Genomic DNA, 19,703 nt, shown 5'->3' on the forward strand with positions numbered 1-19,703 from the left:
TATACCTATAATGTTAAAACCTGCTCAAATCATAAGCATTTGAGAAAGTTGTTTAATACAAATTCTCAGTGCATGCTTTATGGTAACCTGATTCCAAAAGACCTGTGAAGTGTGAATGTATTGGTTTTAAACATTCTACTGTAAGATGCCAGACAACACCCACTTAAGTAAAAGATCTGCTTTAATAGCTTTAAAGAATGTAGCTCTTTGTGAGACTTCACAGAAAGACTGTTTACAGGTTTTGCTTTCGTGTTTATCCCAAGAAGAATCGGACAAGCTACTCCTGAAAGACCTACTGAAAAAAACTACTTCGTCACAACATGATATCGATCTTCATTAGAGATTATAGTACACATCACAGTTAGAAGGCACAGGATGGTCTGCCAGCAGTAAACACTCCAAGAGCCTGATACTTTTGTCATGCGGAAAACCATCCACCAAAACCAAGTTCTTCTGCATTATCACTTTGCTGTGAGGCTTTACAGTGTATATTAAAAGGAACATTAACCACTCCTCTTGTAAGGACAAGGTTTCTTGAAAATTAAAAACTCTGATTCTGAAGAATACAAATAATGTCCCCCCTCCAACATATCAGAGAAGTCTGGACAACAATGCCTTTCCTTACATCCCACCCCTGCAACTTCTCCTGGTCCCCACAGATAACCCCAAGAGAACACAGGAAGAAGTGGACTTCCTCACCTGTGCTCAGTGGAGACGATCTCCCTTCTAAACGAGGTTTGGTTTTCACAGCAGTTACAGTAGTGACAACAGTCCCACAGGGCATCACAGTGCGATCCTTTTCTATCTTAGTGGCCAGCACTGGAGAAGAGACTTGCCACGTCTTTAATTCATGGGGTTCTATAAAAGAGAACTAGGAAGACAAAAAATGTTGCCTTAGAACAGTCAAGCAAGGACACTAATATTTCTAGCTAGTACTCCTTTAACATTTTTGCTAATGTTCAAAAGCCAAACAACTAATTCTTTTGATAGACACAAACACCGTGCAATCTGAATATGCTGCTCTAACTCGCCCACAAATTACACTGTGCTGTGAGCGACAGTCCGAAGCAGAAGACGAGCATTTGCAGGTACTTCCCAAAGCACAAGATCCACTGTAAAACCATCCAAACGCAGTAGTACCTCTGCACTAATGGATCCCAGCCGGGGCCCTGGCTCTGGGCTGCTCTCACCGGCCCTGCTGTTCAGTGCAAAGCTTTGCTGGCCAGAAGGTTGTTTCCTGAACAAGTCTAGAGGTACAGTCACCTTTGTGGATAAAGGACCTTGAAGAAATAAAATTTACAAAATCAGCGTATATCCATGCTGTCAGTATGTTTAAGGGTGAGAAGATGGGAAAGGAGGTGGAAGAACACAGGCAGCTAATAGCAAGAATGGGTCCTATACCATGGGGCAGAAACGTGGGAGTTTTCACAGCTTTCTTTCCATTTTATGACTATTCCTCAGCCTGGCCTAATACTGCACAACAGGAAAGAATGGAGACATGAAATATTATTTATTTGCCACTATTTCTGGCCATTATTTTTCCCTGTATACACAGAATGTTTAAAGGAAAAGAAAACATTTAGAAATATTACTATTAGATCCTTGAACAATCTCTGTAACCGGTTACCTGCATCTTTCATTTCAGAAAATGCTCTGGATTCCTGGTAAACTGGTGCATCATTAAGAATAGCCTCTCTTAATTTGAACTTTAATGCAAGTTCAGCCATTCTCTTGCTCTTCCCCCTACTTTATTAGTACTAGACTGCAACAAACCATTAGCCGAAGTGCTGCACAATTTCAGAGATGAAATCCCAGTTTTCTGCAAAATTCAAAAGACAAGTAGAGATCTATACTATATTCACACTACTTGGCTCTCTCCTCATAAATATGATGCTACTTTTGCGTTTTCTATTCACATTTTTGGGAAAAGAACAGCTAAGATGTTATGGGGGGAGGGGGAGTAAGACAATTCTCCATACAATCAGTTGGGACCTTTTTCTTCAGGAAACCAGGCTGGTAGTTACACTCTCAATAGGATGTGGAACATTACTGGTATTGTTTGAAAGACCCATTACTGAAGATGCTTAGGTACAGGCAAGACTAAACATTGTGCAAGAAACAATATACATTTGCTGACTATATATAGATCCTATTTTTTTGTTAAAAATCAAAACCCAGCATCCATATCAGAAAATTTTTTTAAACATTTGCTTACATTTGACTTCCCAATCCCTCCAATAATCGCAGATCGTATGCAAGGTATTGCACAACTTCGTATATAAAAATTATTAAACATAAAAATAAATACAGTAAACCAAACAAAAAAAAAATCAAACACAGTCCACTTGGCTATATTACTTACTAGCCAAGGCTTAGATAAAATATTATTGCCTAATAAATTACTGGCCCAGCCTTCGTCCACTATCACAAGACACCATGAGTAAAAGCACATATTTTTTAATCACTGGGTATGAAAAGCTTTGGCCCATACCTTGTAACTCTTTCCTGAACTAAGCTGAACATACCTGATAGTACTAAACCACAGAGAAATAGCTGAGTGTCAAGAACCTGAAATCTGACATAAGAAGGAAAAAGCAAATGGATCCAAGAGGTGAAATACAGTTACTATTTCTAGCTCCAGAAAAAAAAAAAAAAAAATCAGCAAAATAACATGCAGCATATATGAGAACAATTTATGATGTGTCATCACTTCAATAAAGCCCAAGTAATGAAGTACTTGCAGCAAGTTTACAAAGCTCATGAAAACACCTCAATGTGCTCTCTGATCTCAGCACCCATCTACCTCTTACCCCCACCAGGAAGGTAACACTTCTCCAAATAAACCAAATGCAATAGCTCAGCGAAGGGGTTTTCTTGCCACTGAAGGCTAAATGCAAACTGCAACAACAGAATTAAGTAGTAAAAATGTTTCAGCCCCCATGTTTTACCTTTAATTCAATATAATCAGAATTAGTGTGTTTTATACCTGGTAACTGCTAGGCAGCCTCTGGGGCTTGAAAAGGAAGGATTTAGGATTAACACTCATGATTCCCCTTCAGCCACAGAAAGACCTGGAAAGCTGAAGTTGAAACCAACACTGCTCACGGTGGATCCGTTAAATGTTTAGAAGGCTGAAAAATTAGGATATGAGCATATGGAAGACTCAGTATGTCTACAGTCTAAAATGAAACAAGGTTTCTATGTAACCTTAACTCAGAGGAAAACAGAGATGTTCTCTCTTCTGTCCATGACTACAGATGGAAGTAATGGGGTATATGGGCAGCACTTAACCCAGGTCAATCAGTGTTGTCCAAGAACTCCATGATTTTCCATGGATTTCCACTCTGGGACCTACATTTGAAGATAGGCTTACAGAGTTTAAAAACATAAACTTACATTATAAATTTTCCCCAAGCTGCCTGTTTCATACAAGTTTGGCTGGCTATTTTTAGCTGATCTCTCTTCCACAGCTGTTCTTTCCCCCTCCAGCTGCCTAGAGCCACGCTTGAGGCATACCTGATTTCACTACCAGGACAAGCTAGCAGCAGCAATCTACGCTTTAATGCAGGTTCAGAAATCTGACAGCTTCTTGTTTGGCTGTACAGCTGGGTAGAACTAAAAGAGGACTTATGTCAACATTTAGCAATGCTCACAAGCTGAACATGCAAAAAATTTCAGTTTTAATACTTACTATCCAGTTTTCCATCTTCTACTATTTGCAGTTGCAATGCTTTTGATTTGGCACTTAGTTCACTGTAAAGTAAATGAAACTAATGTTAGGTCTTTGCAAGCGAGCAGATTTTCCTTTCCACGTAGGTTTTCCCCTTTCCCATTCTGGTTGCCAATACCCTAACTTTTCTTGGCCCACACGAAGCCAGGCAGCGCTAAACCTGCGTGCATCGTATCTTTCTGACCTCAGGTAAGACTGACTAAAGGGATCACAGTCAGAAAACCATGGGCAAAGGAAACTTTGATTTCCTAAGATTTCAGAGGCTTTTCACCTCCCCAGTAGTTGACAAACACTGCCCTTCAAGCTGATATTGGTCCTTAGTCTGACTGCTACACCACAACAGTAAGAGGCTAGTTTTTCCTGGCAGGATCAAATTTGTAAGACAAGATGCTGGAACAGGTCCAATCAACAACCCATTCAAAGCTGTGCGGTATTGTGTGAAAGTAGGAAAGTGTCCTGCAAAAGCAGGATAGATGCAAGTAAATAGATGTAGTTACAGTCTTATGTGAGAAGAGTCAGTATTACTTTTTCAAAATAAGACTCAAGGATGTTGCAAGATAACAAGAGCTAGTTTCTGTGTGACAGAACTGATGTGAACTATTAGCAGAATTACTGGTATATGTGGTACTTCGTAAGATGGACTACACAATAGATACAGACCCTTTCCTCTAATTGAGACAGTGAAGCAAACTGGGTACCTACTGATGAACCTTTGAGTAAAATTTGATTTTATAACCGTCTCAGTCGGTGTACTGCCAAAAAAGCTTAAGGGCACGCACATAGGTATTTTATTTTTTTATGTCTCCATTTCAGGATGGTGTGATCTTGGTTGCAGGTACCCCACTGCCATTAGATGCTGTGGGACACCATCTATGTAGCAGGTTGTAAGCTTTTCTTTGCCGCTACCATCCTCTCCCATACCTCCAAAACTTGAAAGGAAGCACCTTGATGATACTATTGCTGCTCTTCCCATGAAGCTAAAGCAGAGCCTGACACAGTGGTCGGTACACTGGTGTTCAGACTGGTGGGTATTCTCATTTTTGGAGAAAGAAAAGGATGGGGGGTGGGGGGTGGCATGGGGATGAACTTGAAAGAAGGTTTGCAGCCAAATCTTGATCATTTTTCTGTAAAAGTCCCCCAGCTTACCTCATGCACTTCTGAAAAGCAGTGCGGAAAACCCAGCATTATCCCTAGTGTCAAGGCCAAATTCCAGTCAACTTAATCACATCCTGCCTGCCCTCTCTCTGCACTTTTAGTTGGAAAGGGTATTATTCTTACAAACTTCCTGTCTGAAACTGCTGGGAACGTGTCTGCTCTGCAACACCAAGCACGGATGCTGTTCTACCAACAGATGGCTGAAGTGATTCACAGCCCCAGTGGCTGAAGCACTTTAGAGATACTCCAGAATAGAAAGCTGCTACAGAAAGGCATTTTTTCCCCATTCTCACTGTGGAGAAGAAATTGCATCATGTTAATCCTTAAGTCTTGATGGTGATGCAGCACACTGTTACAGAAAAACGTTGTCTGAGCTGTGGCTTTCCACAAAAGCTGTAGGTCCTCGTAACTAAAATCAGACCTTATAAGTCGTTGGACTGTGCATGTCTGTAGGAAGAGAGCTTTCTAGCTGGTTTTCCACTTGACAGCAGGATAAGAACCAGGTGCACATACCTCCCTCAGACAATATAAAAAGGTAAGGCCTTTCGGTGGTGTTCCAATTTTTTCTTTGCTGACTATAGTGATTTCTAATTATTTCCACCCACTGCAGACATGCAGAGAGGTCTGGTGTTCTCCAAGTCCTGTACAACTTGTGATGACCGATCCTGGTGTCTTCCTTTAAATCAAGCAGCCCCTGTCACTTTTCCCCTCAGCTCTTCTGTTTCTGCAGTGCACGCTCCACAACACTGACAGGCGCAGTCCAGCAGACTGCACTGAGGAGGCAGGAAAAGATCTGTGCACTCCACAGACAGACCTCCTTCAAGTTGAGAAGAAGCACACAGAATTGTACACCACTCTTTGAGGAAGAAAGCACTTGGCACAGACAGGCAAAGGTCCAAATACAAGCTCAGTTCCTTGTAAGCTAAGGAACGGATACAGTAGATGTCAGGCTGTGACTAGACAGTGAAGAAAAATGTCACAGGAAAATAAGCAGCATTACTCTCTGAAATATAAGAAATGTAACCAAGAGGAGAGAGGAAAGCTACAGAAAGAATCAGAGAGACTCACTCCACTGTGTGTGAAATGCCTCACACATTAATATCCTGATAGAAAAAAAAAAAGCAAGCAGTATCTACAGTAGGTTGTATGGCAGCATCTCCACCCCATTCCCCTGGGAAGCTGCCTGCCTGTGTGTGTGTGTTTAAAGCCACTAGAGAAACATCCCTCTGGTCCACCCTGCCATCAGTGATTCCCCCTTCTTCAACTCATACAATACAGAAGCTAGCAGATATTTCTGCTCTGCTGCTAGAAAGTGGAAATTAAAATAGTTTTAGAACTGCTCACTTTTGACCTTATACACAGAAGCTGTGTGAATCACTGAATACCGTGCAGGCTGCCCAAAAGTCCCACTTGGCTCTACAGAAAAAAAATCTACAGTTAGTTTTACACTTCCTTTTTAATCACAGCCACCATTCTTTTAGATGGTCAAATTTTTTGCACATTCACATTTGCCACTCAGGGAAGGGAATGGAGAGACATCAGATTTCCTCAAATGCAGTGTTCAAGGTAAAGTGACTTCAAAACCTTGCCAGTGCTTTTTTCTGGCACTGTATGAAAGCACAGGGTGATTTATTATGCCTGTTACTGCTGTCATTTACTAGAACCAGATACCTACCAGCAAAGACCTACAGACCTATTTGATTTCATATGCATGCAGAAGGTAATTAGACATCCTGAGGTCCCTACCAGCTCCAGATTTCTCTAAGGCCACCTGACTGGCTGTATTTCAAAATGCCATTCTTCTTTGAAAAACCTCACATAGTTTAAGTAAAAAAAGATGCTTTACTATAAAAGTATTCTCAGTACATAAGTTACTTACAAGATAAACTCTTCCTTCCAAAAGGGATTTGCAGCATTTTTGGCTACAGAGCTGGAAAACTTCTGCATAGGGTCATTCAACTGAACTATACATGCAAGGTTTGTGCTGCCTGTAAGGGCAAGAAAATAATATCCAGTTATTAATGTTCCATCACCAAGAGGTGCACTTACTAAAAAGAAAGTGAAGAACTCCCTTTCTTAACATACTGTGCTTTGCAACAGACTACTGCAAACACTTTCTCACCTGCCACAAAATAAATTTCTTCCCTCAGTTTGTATACCGTCTACATTAATGGCAATGGTCAAGATTGCATCATTGTCTTATGCACTGTTGTTCTACATAGTGTGAAACATGATAACCCGACTTGAATTCTGGCATGAAGTAAAAAAGTACAGGCGTAAATGAATCAAAAAGGATGGGGAGACAGAATGAACAGCAAAGAGCCGGCAGTGTGGGTGTGTGGTGGAGAGGGAGTAAAGTTGCTTTCAGCTGCTTTAAAAAACCCAGAAATTTTCAAAATTCCTACTGGCCACAGTCACAGTGGTTTCTTTGGACATCAAAGCAAGCTTTTTCTGCTAGCCAGTGAATGTTGACAGTGGTGTTAATTAACAATGGCTTTATGGACTGCGGTTTTTAACAAGTTCATGGCATTTTAGAGTACTGGTGCAGAATTATCTCTACCTTGATCTTGGAATTTGATAGCACAGCAAATTGGCATATTAGAGCAGTTATATTGCTGCTCCAAGGGGAAATAGTTTGCACACCGTGTTCCCTTTAAAACAATTTCTTTTGTACAACTTTCACAGCATAAGAAACCATTTCAGTCCCACCAACTGAAAACGTCAAGGAAAGTAGCAAAAAGCTCAGTATCAACTGTGTTAAAAGCAAACAAAAGATATGCTGTCTCCAGTTCTCCAGAAGAATCTAGGCTTATATTTACTATCATCAAGTCTCAGTTGTCCTCTAGTGGTGCATCAGGGCTGGATGAGGCACAGAAGCAGCTTGGGCCTGGCAAGGTTATTAGAGGAGATAAAGCACTGTGTATTTGGGATCCAAGCTAACCCTGGAGTAAGTAGTTTAGCTGCTTTCACAGTGAGCTGAGCCTGAGTTAATGAACCTGGGGTGTTTTTTTGTTAACCCAGCCATATGTCACTGCAGCCTGCTCTGGCTGCCAGCAGCGCTCAGCAGCTTGGGGCAGAAACGCCTGTATAGCTCTGCCTGAAATTACACTGGAGTCACTGACCAACTGATACTGAACAGGGTATTTCAGCATTTCTGCCCCACACACCCTGCTGTATACAGCTAACAATTTTTTCCTTAACAGCAGAAATCACTTTTGCCCTAGATGATACACTGTGGACTGTATAGTACTAAATCTAGGATAATCTTTGTTTACATACACAAACTAAGGAGATAAAAATGTGCATCATCTATAAGCAGAGACCAGTTCTGCTACTGGTTACTCGCCAGCTGAACTAACATATCTATGGGAAAGCCACAAGCTCCTATAAACCATGTCAGCATCCATGGTTTATAGGATGATAATGATCAAGACACATACAACTGCCTCTTCCCAACCCTCAATGCATCTATGCAGGTTAGTCTCAGAGTTGCAACAGGATAATTAATTATTGCGGCAAGACAAGGCCAGGAAAAGGGAAGGGAGTAAAAATTAAAAGGCAGCAAGCCATGTCCAGAAGCTAGCATCTTCCCAGCTACACAGTATTTCCACTGGATTTCAAGTGTAACACCTAAACCCCACTATGAAGCTTTATTTCTCATACGTAGTTCCAAAGCGTTCACACTACCAGAGTTGCTAGGGAACCACCAAAATCTCTCCTTTTAAAACATCAAACGGTGATTTTGCCTCCCAATATCTGGGTTCCCAGAGTACAGCACATTAATTGTCCCCTCTTGCTCTCATTTTCAGGGAGGGGCCAGAGATGTCCCATAAGATGAACTTTCTGTTGTATGCACGTAAAGGTATCTCATGACTTTTAAATGCAGCCCAAATGATTTGCTGTTTTGAAAAATTTAGTTTGCACTACAAAATTGTAGAGTAGTAACGAATTCTGAATGACTTTTCCTGCAAATTATAGTTTCCAGCACAGCTTTATTTATATAGGACATTTCACTGTGAAGAGTTTCAGAACTGCTTTAAAAATAATCTGTTTTTTTAAAAAAACAGTCTGCAGAAAGCTTTAGGGAAATCACTTCCAATGAGAATGACCAAAGCAGCATTATGCAAGAGTCTAGGGCAGAAACATATTATATCTAACTAAAAAAATGAATACAGTAAGTAGGATATATTTATCCAAAACCAGTGCCTTGCCCCATTTAGCAGCCACAAGCTTCCATTGAAAAGACTGTTACAGAATTGTTAGCGACCATAAATAACAGAGCCTCAGATTTGTATTACTGCTGACGAAATCTGCAATATGCTTGCTCATGCCTCAATCAGTGATGGAGGCGTGCTTGCACTTGAAGAAGTCTGAATACTTGCGAGACAGGCTTGGTGCTTCTTTCAAAAAAACAACACTGCAACTTCACTAGGCAGTGACCTCCTTTTTGGCTTCACTCTCCACTTGCAAGAGATACTCCCTCCCCTACCCACCGACATACTTTATTAAGGGGAAAAAATGCCTGACAACAAAACACTACCTTTGAGGAGAGTTTACGATAAATCAGCAAATTACTCAAAAGTAAGAAAAGCAGCTGTAACAATAAGGTAATATCGAACCAAACCAATGTCATCACTAACAGTTAATGGAGAGCTGGATTTCAGCCCCTCATCTTGGGTACACCCAAAGTGGTAACTTCTAGAAATTGAAGCTAAAATCTAGAAAATAACCAAGCAACTTTATAAATTGGTCATTTCAACTTCTTGTCAACAATGATGGATTTGTTTACAAGAAGATCAAGATGTCTAAATGCTCAAATAAACCAACACATACACAGTTTTGTACAAGCATGACTAAGTCTGTTTCTCCGAGTACAGCAATTTCTTACATCTTCTTTTGAGAGAAGGTTGTAACCCAAAGCTTCCAAATTATTTCAGCCACAAGGGGAAAAAAACCCAACCCAACCCAACCTGAAAATGAGCAGCATTGCACGGGCTGTATTACCTGCAGCACTGTGATCAGTTAGGTTTACCGCGATGTTTTTCACCAGCAGTTTGAGTTCATGAGCCCTTGGAGGTTTAGGCGGACTAGTGCCCTGAGGGAGAAGGCTTATGTTGTGTACATTCTGTGAAAAGCAAGCAAAACAAGAGGGATCACACATATGCAAATACAAAGTACTTTTAGTTTCTGTCACGTTGATACAGGGAAGCAGACATGCCATGGGGTGTAACATCAACAGGTAGCCACATGAGAGTTACGACCACAAAGGATTCACTGCCAAAGGCTATGTTGTTTCAAAGAACGCATTCCACTTGTTTCCAATCACTGAATGGTGTTAACTTATTTATTTGTGAGTCATGAACATATAATTAAAACACTAAGCAGAAGGACACTTTTGTCAAAAGATTTAGGTAGGATTAAGACTTACCTGAACCTCCTTTATATCTGTAGGCCTTGTACTCAACACTACAGATGGAGAAACCGAGCTAAAGAGGTTCTTCAAAACATCTCTGAGCGTTTCAGATATTGCACACGTCCCTGCTGCCTGTCCCTAAGAGGAAACAAACAATCACGTTTCTCTAGACTCAGAAGAAAGAAGTTAAGGCAAAACTTAATTTGGTATACTGAAACCACCAAAGCTATCAACCATTTACTTTTTCAGACACAGACATCGTTTATGTTGCCAACAAAATGTTACAAGAGATCATGCAAATAATTACTTAAATTCTTATATTATGCATTAAATGAAAACTAGAAATACACACTGAAAAAGCCACATGCTCTTCTGAGAGTTAGGAAGGCACAGCTATTAGCCACAAAACCAAAAGTTTCATTAACAGTTTATATCTTGTGATGGTGTTTTAAAGTTTTTGTATTGCTTTGCACTCTGAGAGCAGATCAGGTCATCAGATAAGCAGATCGGCACTGTTCCACTGATTTAATGGGAGTTATGCCAGCTTGCAACAGCTGAGAAGAAGCTAATCCTGTGCCACGCTAAAAAAAAAAAAAAATACACTATAGCATCCCTTGGAAGTATTCAACCTTGCTGCAAAGTGCACTGTATGGACAGATACCAGTCATGCTGCTCTGGGGGGACTGACCTGTACGTTTGTCCATTCAGAAATCTCATGGCAGTCTGTGCTTAGCACCACTATCTCTGAAGGATCAGAACAGACCAGATTTTGCTTAGACACACAGCTTCACACAATTAACTGTAAGGTGTATGAAGATGGTGACCCACCCCTGCCCTCCCTGTGCTCCTGGAGAAGCCTGCTTCCCATGTCATGCTCCTCAGAAAGTCTCTTTGCTCAGTTACCTACAGGGAATGGATTTTTAAATTAAGCCATCACAGAAAGGGCAGTCTGATACCCAACTGCTCTGAAGATAGCACAGGAGAAATCTCAGTGAGGTTTCTTTTCTAAAGACAAGACTGAAGAAGGAGACTAAGACCTGACCTAAGCAACAGAAGACCTATCCATCTTTTCTCACCTGATACCACACCTGAGAGACTTCACTATTACAGAGCAAGGCTTTAAAGGAAAGGGAACTGATTGACAGATGCAGATACAGAACAGCTGGAGAATGAAATAATCACATAAAGCAGAAAAAAGGTACCCTTCCGCATGCCGCTGTCTGACGGGAGCTTGCCTATAACCAGCATGCCATGGCCAGCAAACAGGCCCTGCTGCAAAGACAAGGTACACTGGTGACAAGGACACCTGAGTTGCACAGCAGGGAGATCCCACAGGGGACTGAAGGCCTAATCCAAGCAGACAGCTTTGATAATACTACGGCTGTGCACCATCAGCTTTCAGTGCTACCTGACGCACGCTGCTGCAGCCACACAGCACAACTGCGAGGCAGTAACAGCTGAAGTCTCAAACAACAGCATCTCTGCCACCAGGGCAGAGCACAGGCTTTGCTCTGCCACTCTGGACACCCTGCACCACACTCCCCCGTTGCAGACAGCTCTCGGCAGGAGAGGCAATCTGTCATTTCTAAAGCCTCCAGTCCTTTCTCAGGTGTAGAATGATAGCACAATGACTTCTGCACTCCTAAAGGTATGCTTGCAGCTTGCACAACAGGTCAAACAGACTTGGAATAACAGCCCCTTCCCAATTACCCAAGTGTTACAGAAACATTCAGGGTGTTTGATAAAAATCCCAGGAATGCTGTATACAGAAATCCTGTTTCACTGCCTTCTTACCCAAGTGCCCTTTGATGACAGGTCGCTACAGTTCAAAACATGCAACAGCATCGACCAGTTCCACAGAAACTCTTTCATTCACACTGTGCTCCCTCGAACAACCACCAAGGAAAGAGACAGTGACAGATTTCTACAACTTGCAGATAATACTCTTTTACTTTTAAAGTCTAAAGCTATCTAAAGCCTCAGTATCAGAAATTTCATTACTTAATGTTGTTTAAATAAGCAAATAAATCATGGTTAGTTTTCGCTGTTTTGGAGGTAATTTCTCTCCCCTGTCCTTACCTAAACACTGTTTGATGAAAAATATTGTCAAATTCTAAAATCCCAGCTGCCTCTCGCTTGGACATCAACACAATCTGACATTTGCTGTTCATGGTAACAATAGCAACAATAGTCAAGTCATTTGACTTCTACTCATCGGTATTTTCTGATGTTTCCATAGTTATTTGGAAAGGGCTTTCGTTAAAGAGCCTCCTGTCAGCCCAACCTCATTTTTAGCCATCCTTACTTGGAAAGTAATGTTCCATCACAACACCCTCTACAAGGAAAGCCATAATGGCTTAACTGCCACTCAAAAAGGCTTCAACCAACGCATTTTACATGGGCTAGGGGAGTACCGCCAGCTACCGTGGCAGCTTGGGGCACACCAGCACATGAAGGCACCGCATCCAAGCCCTGCCAGTCAGCCAGGTTGTCAAACACAACTCAGGTTCACCCAGCTGTGATCAGCAGAAAACAGGTTATTATTGACTGATGACAAAACCACTGTGTCAACAATCACAATCAAGTAAGGGTATTTATTTGTATGCACAATACTGCTTCCAAAAGAGGAAAAAACAAAACACAAAAGCTGACATTTAAGTTGAGAAGCTGAAGCAATTTCCGAGGTGTAGGCTGCTCACAGGTTTTAGGTCTTTGTTTATTGCCTCCCCCCTTCCCTAAGTGCCAACAGAAACTTTGAAGTCAACATAAAGCCCTTAACTACTAAAAACTTAACAGGCTCATTTTAAGAATGTGGGCAAACCACAACAAGTCGCAACTCCTTTGCAGCTGTGGACTCAGGCATCTCTCAAAAGGCAGGTTGTGAAGTACCAGAGTCATCTGCATTTGTCAGTTAAGTACTTAATGACTGTTCAATATGTGGATAATCAGCATACCATCCCAACACGTGAAGGTCATTCACACTGCTATGCATGCACAGTAAAATCTATATTAAAACACACTTCAAAAGACTCATCTGTCTTTAGTTAGGAGTTTAACATGTTTGTGTACAAAAACCGTGGTAATAAATTATTACATCTGGTACGCTCAGTACTGGTGCTTAGAAGCAGGTCTACCATACAATAAACCTACTTTTTAACGAGGCCTGCACTCAGAAAACCAGCTTCACATAATACAAGCAAGTCTTCACCCACTGTTGTAAGAAAGGCTTAAGTAACCACATCTGTGCCAAAAAAAAATATATCGTGAAGAGCCAAAGGCAGAAGACAGTCTGAGTCATGAGGAAACTCGCTTAGGGGATGTCCCAGTAAAAAAAACCCCCGATGAATCAGTGTTTATATACTAAGATAAAGTGCAATTCCAAAAGCATCAAGACACTTTTAGATCATCCATTGTTTCTTTAAGTAACTGTATTTTTTCATAGCTGTTTCTGAACTATTGTTGCCAGATTTCAAAACCCATTTAAGTTAAGGAAGGGGCAACTTTGTAATTACTTTGATAGGAATACCATTACAGTTGGTTTTTTTAAAATTATTTTAGAAGCACTCTGAGAGAAGGTATTTAGGAACAGACATTTTTCACATATTTGAATTGGGATTAAAAATGTTTGCAAAGTCACTTGTCTGTCAGATTCAGATTTGATTTATCTTTAATGCTTCAGTAACCTTGAGAAATGTTCCTACATTTCAGAGATGTAGGGTTTTGATGGATGAGCCATGGTAGATTTCACTGAGGCAGCTTGACAGCACTGTTGACATGTAACTGCCCCATGCTTCTACCAAAGGCAGCTGACAGAAAGGAACAGGCATTTTTGCTTCAGCTCTTCCAGCTTCACCCGATACCTTTGCTCTAGGCACTTCTACTGCTAAGCTAAAGCATTACACTGGGTTTACCAAAAGGACACAGACCAATCTTCTCTACCATCACAACAAGTAAAACTTACTGACCTCCTGCACTATTGGCTGGATTTCAAAGTTTATTTCATCAGCATTAATGAGGAACCACTCAACTTTGACATCTTCCCCTTTGTCTTTCATGTAGAGCTGAAGCTGTGGACAGGAAAGCAGTTATTAGAGAGCATTCTGGTGTCCTGTAAAGAATTGTAGGTCAAGCTCCATACTAAGGCCCACCAAAGGAAGAATGATACCAGTTTCTGAGTAAGTAAATTCAAAGTGACGGTCTAAGGGGGCAGAAGTTACTTAACCGTTGAGAGTGCATGCCAGTCAAACAAGCGAATTGTTGTTCCATACACAAGCAGCGTACCCAACGTGTTACTTATGCACAGTCTCCTCAAGAGGTGGCTTAATTTATGAATTTATCATTTGTTCCAGAGGGAAACTGTAATATTATGGAATGTTTTGCTGGAGTTAAGCTGAGCTTGTATGCATTTTGCAAACAGGAGGTTCAGCTCAGCTGTGAGATGAGACATAACAAAAGAAAAAAGAGAGAGAACAACACTTAACACTTTACCTGCAAGTGAAGTGGAGACAGTTTCACACTGTACGACTGACCTTCCGCAGCTGCAGGCGAAGTATGTGAGACAGTGACAACAAATTTAACGGAATCTCCCACAACGTTGCAAGAAACCACCTAAAGAAATGAAAGGGGTGGCAGGAGGCAAAGGAAGGGGAAAAAAAAATTAGTCTTCAGATGATGACTTGGTAAATGCAAGAAAGGAACTAGAAAAGGAAGGACTTCAAGCTACCAGAACTAAGCTAAATTCCAGAGGTTGGAGATTTCTAAGCAATTTCATTAACATCCCAATGTCCAAAGTACATTCACTTCTAAAAACTGTAGTTCAAGTGTTCACTTCTGGACACAGAATTTAATACCTGGAAGCGCTGGTATTTTCCAAAATTTGTATTGTCATCCAATACAAAAATAACTCCTCATCTGACAAAAGACTCATTTGTGCTTCACATATCTAAATATTAAAAGCTCAAAGATCGCACTTTTGCATAAGGGACACAAAATACCTGCTCCAAACTAAGTAGCCTACCATGGCTTTACCAAACAATATTTGGTTTAGTGATATTCTAAAAACGTGGAACTTTGATATAACCCTGCTGCTGCACAAGAGGATTTTGTCTGAGTAATTCCTGTTCCAGTGGGGTGGAAAGGGGCAGGAGCCTTTAAAAGTTTATTCAAGTCTTTGACCGAACCAAGAAAGGCCCTGAAATTTGGTGACACAGCTAAGTATCTGGGAAAAGTTTTGTATGCTACTTGACTGCAATAGACTTTGTTGAATACACTCCCTCACTTTTCTGAGCACTAATTAACTTGTTATCACACTGAGTTTACAAACACCAAATGTTTTTTCCTCCCTCTCCTCCGCAAACTGACTCAGGTGCTGGACCTGCTGTGCAAAATTCCCGGACTGTGCAGAAAGCACCTCGTGGCACAAGAAAGCCCCAGGCACGTAAGTCAGAAATCACTCATTACACCAGGGAGAGAAGCTCACTTTGCAAACAACTTTGCTGGTTGAAGACAGCTGCTTGTCACTGTCCCTCTGTAGGTACCGTCCCCACAGCTCCACTGTTGGAAAGGATAGCTGAGCCCTCCTTAGACTGACTCAGGCAAAGCTAACCAGGTTAATGCAATGCACAGACAAATAATTCGCTACAAGATTTGTTTGACGGAAACAGTATTCATGCTGTTAAATTATATTTGCACACTTATTGCTTCACTTACGGGCACTGGAATAGAAGCTGAAGGCTTTAAAATTAATCATGTACCTTCCAGAAGATCCTTATCAGTCTCTCCTTAAATGTATTTCATCTCCCTCGGCTCTATAGCACACATTTTAAGAAGGATCAGAGCATTATCAAGGGCTTCAGAGCACATCCATTAAGGTAGAGACTTAATTACAAAGGAGCAGGGGGAGGGGATGGACAACAAATAAAAATCCCAACCACACCCACAAGCAACAAGATTTGCCTTTTCAGGTTTGTCTTCTGCAAATTACAGTTCAGAAGTGGACAAAGCAGTTTCCCTCACTCTCCCCTTCCACAAGGTCTAAATTCCTTTGGAAGTGATTTCTGACCCTTAATTCCACATAATCAACACAAACACCCACTACTATGATACAACATAAAGAATTTTTAAGCATTTTTAAAAGGTAACAAGACCAAAGAGCCTAGGCTGCTTATTTTACTTGTAGTTGAGTTGAAACACAGAATCACAATCACTCCTTTCATTCACAAGGATGGATTGGCATGGTTGTTCTTTTAAGACTTGAAAAATTAATAGGTTCTTCCCTCTTTTTCAAGGGCAGAGGAGGGAAAAGGACAGGCCTGATGCAAAAGCCCTTGACAATTGCATGCCCTAAATGCAGTGGTTTCTCATCCACGCGCATTTCACTCACACATGCATAAGTAGTTCAGTGCATTCAGAACAAGTTGGACTTGCTGTATATGCGATGTGGACCCATTTATCTGGAATTTCTGGATGTCTAAGAGCCAGGTTGCCAAGTACACAGTTGTTTTCTGTTTAAACAAAAAGAGTGTGGCAGGAGAGTTGGTAGATAAGTTCACGTGCCTCTTTTTTCCTAATCATGTTTACTTCTAAGTGAAGGATGGAAACAAACACTGCAGGTGCTGGAAATTTCACTCTTCTTTCTACACCTTGTCAAGAGATGCTAAATCTATTTTTTCTGTATTTGTACCTTTACTTTAGGAGTCCAAACCAGTAGGGTTTGGGCTTTTAGTCTGCTTGATTAATTTATTTTCTGCCAAAATTATCTACCAATTCTACTTCCCTCCTCCCCTCAGTTTCATTAAAATAACTATGGTCTTCAGGTACAGAAGTCTGTTAATTTTTAATCCAGTCAGAAAAAGGTATGGGGTTCTACATTTGCTAATGAAAAATCATATGTCTTCATATCAGGTGAATCCCTTTGTTCTGGGAGTGGGATAGATTATGCAGTCAGAATACTGACAGAAGCAGAATTCCAGAATAGAATTTGAAGAGAAAGTGATTTGGTTTTCATCTAAGATGCTGCCACAAGTGGTGAGAAGTTGATTAAAGATAACACAACTGTCACTTCCCTTTTTAAGTGACATTCCTCTAGAAGTGTAAGGGATGATTTTGACAGACCAGAGGAGAAATATGTAGGCCATTTTCCCCAGAATAGCCACATGAAGAAAAATACTGAAGCCTCCTGTGCTATGCTCCTCTTCCTCCATGCCCCCATTCAACCTGCTTCCTCAAATTGATTTTCTCTGCACAGATGACGAGCAGCAGAAGGGAGGGTCAGGCAAAGCACCACTTTCTGGTTGACAAGGGAGAGAAAGAGGAAGGATAGAAGTTCACAAGAAAACAGTAGCACGTGGGCTGATCGGAAGAGAATTGCTCTTCAACTTCATTTATCTTCCCCATCTCTCCCTCCCACTCCTCCTTAACAGGGACACCCCTATTCATCAACACTTTGTGTTTCAGAGTCTAGAAAACTTGTCATTTTTACAACAAATTGCTTTTTAAAAATTAAGCCCTTGCACCACCGCACAGCAGCTGTGGCCAGCTAATTCTGGACTCCCAGAGGAGTCACAACCTAGCTCTCTTTTGTTATCCTACATCTGGACGAGACCTCCTAAATCAGCAGAAATAGGGTGAGATGAAACAGCAGCACAAAGCAACCAGGTCTCTTGTACCAGCAGGACCAAGGCATTTTCTCCCTCCAGCACCTCCATAGCTTTAGCTTCCCCCGGCACAAACATCCCATTCACCAGCTAAGGAAGGTCTCTCCATGAACTTGGGGGATCTCCCACAGAAGGGATTCCCAGCTCTTCCTCAAGTAAGCTGTGCCCCTGCTCCTCCTCAGCACTCCACCACCCCTCCTCACACTCAGCTGACTCCTGGCACTTGATCACCCCCACGCCAGGGTTATTCTTGCTATCACCTCAACACCCTCCAACCGCCCCCCTTCGCCTGCCTCCATCCCTGACTGCACTAGCCTACAATGTGGGTGAGCTGCTGTGGCAAAACTCCTTGAATTCCTTGACCTGGCTGGGCTCTGTTCCCCATCTGCCCAACACAGGCACCTGGCTCCAACGAGCTGCAGATGCTGTAACACACCTTCCTTATATGTACCTAAAATTGTTAGTACAATTATCCTAAAAAAAAAATAATTCTGCACGAACAAAGGAGACTGAAAAAGCACTACAGTTAGGCAAATATTTTTCTCAAGAAAAAGTGTTCAAACTTGTCTACCCACAGCTGCGAAAGCCCTTCCTCCTGCTTTGCCTGCCCCCTGTATATCTTGATGTTTTCCCTTTGTGGTTCCTCTGGATAGAGCTGCAAAATTTCAGTTTCTTTCCTTCCTGAAGTAGCAGTGGAAGCCGTTTCATCTCAAGGAGCACCACAATGGCTCTGCTCCTGACACGTGGTGTCCCCTTCTCCTTGAGGTCTCCGTTTTGGCACTGGCACCCCACTGATCTGTGCATTACACATGGCCTTTTCACTACTCCTTCCTCCCCCTTCCACACGCCACAGCAGGTTTTGTCCCATGGCCAAGGGAGGGTGAAGGGCCACGGCGTCAGGGGGAAGTTCTCACAGCCCTACCAGAGAAGGTCTTCTTCACCCTCCCCAGGCCGCAACCACACCACATGCATGTGTATAACCCTCAGCATTATAAGCCTTGATTCCTTTTTTTCTGGAAGGAAATTAGTTTTACTGCATTTGGTATTTATTTCCAGAAAGAACAAGTTACTTGAGGTTACTCAATAGTATTCAAGTAATACAAATCTTTTCACAAGAAAATTAGTATACTCCGTGAGTCAGCCACACAGTGAAAGCTGCCTTGATCTCAACTACATGGATCAGTATGCTATTAGATTTTTCCCACATTTGGGAGTACTGCTCTGAGAAGGAGAAGGCTCTTTTTTTGGCATGGAAAACTTATCTTGTCAATGGCCACACAGACAGTTTGTGTGCTCAGCTTAAAACCTCACCATAAGAAAATTCAGAAGAAGAATTACATGATCTTCCTTGGTTACCAGAGCCTATTGCATCAACTTTTTGAGGGGGTTTCTCTAGCTTCTCCACCATTCCCTCTTTACCCAAGCAGTTTACCAGTGACGCAGACCGCAGGGAAGAAGACAAATGCAACATCTAACTCTGCCACAGCTAGGGGCAGATTTTTAGAAGCCAGTATCAATGCGAATTTGCCAGCAAATATAATGACATAACCATAGACCAGTTTTAAAAAACAATGGTAAACACCAGGGTGAAGCAGGGTGAGTGATGGAATGAGTACAGGGGAGAGAGAGTTACCACGTCAGCAACAACAAAGCAGAAACTGATAAAATGTGAATGTATCCACTCCTTTGAGATCCATATACGTACAAGTTCAAAGAATTGGAAAAAAGGGGAGGGAGGATAAAACAAGTA

The 19,703-nt window shown here is 41.6% G+C and overlaps 1 protein-coding gene across 2 annotated transcripts in view; it reads right to left on the reverse strand.

Annotated features, from left to right (window-relative positions):
- C2CD2 (C2 calcium dependent domain containing 2) overlaps positions 1-19,703 on the reverse strand; it is a 40,075-nt gene that overhangs the window by 12,298 nt on the left and 8,074 nt on the right. For both annotated transcript variants that reach the window (XM_037376590.1, XM_037376591.1), the window contains exons 3-10: positions 14,787-14,906; positions 14,264-14,365; positions 10,314-10,436; positions 9,890-10,010; positions 6,765-6,873; positions 3,692-3,753; positions 1,141-1,280; positions 700-871 (exon numbers count right to left, since the gene is read on the reverse strand). In XM_037376590.1, coding sequence (XP_037232487.1) covers positions 700-871; positions 1,141-1,280; positions 3,692-3,753; positions 6,765-6,873; positions 9,890-10,010; positions 10,314-10,436; positions 14,264-14,365; positions 14,787-14,906 — 949 coding nt within the window. The remainder of the gene's footprint in view (positions 1-699; positions 872-1,140; positions 1,281-3,691; positions 3,754-6,764; positions 6,874-9,889; positions 10,011-10,313; positions 10,437-14,263; positions 14,366-14,786; positions 14,907-19,703) is intronic.

This window comes from Falco rusticolus, chromosome 2 (assembly GCF_015220075.1).
Source record: "Falco rusticolus isolate bFalRus1 chromosome 2, bFalRus1.pri, whole genome shotgun sequence".
Taxonomy (NCBI): Eukaryota; Metazoa; Chordata; class Aves; order Falconiformes; family Falconidae; genus Falco; species Falco rusticolus.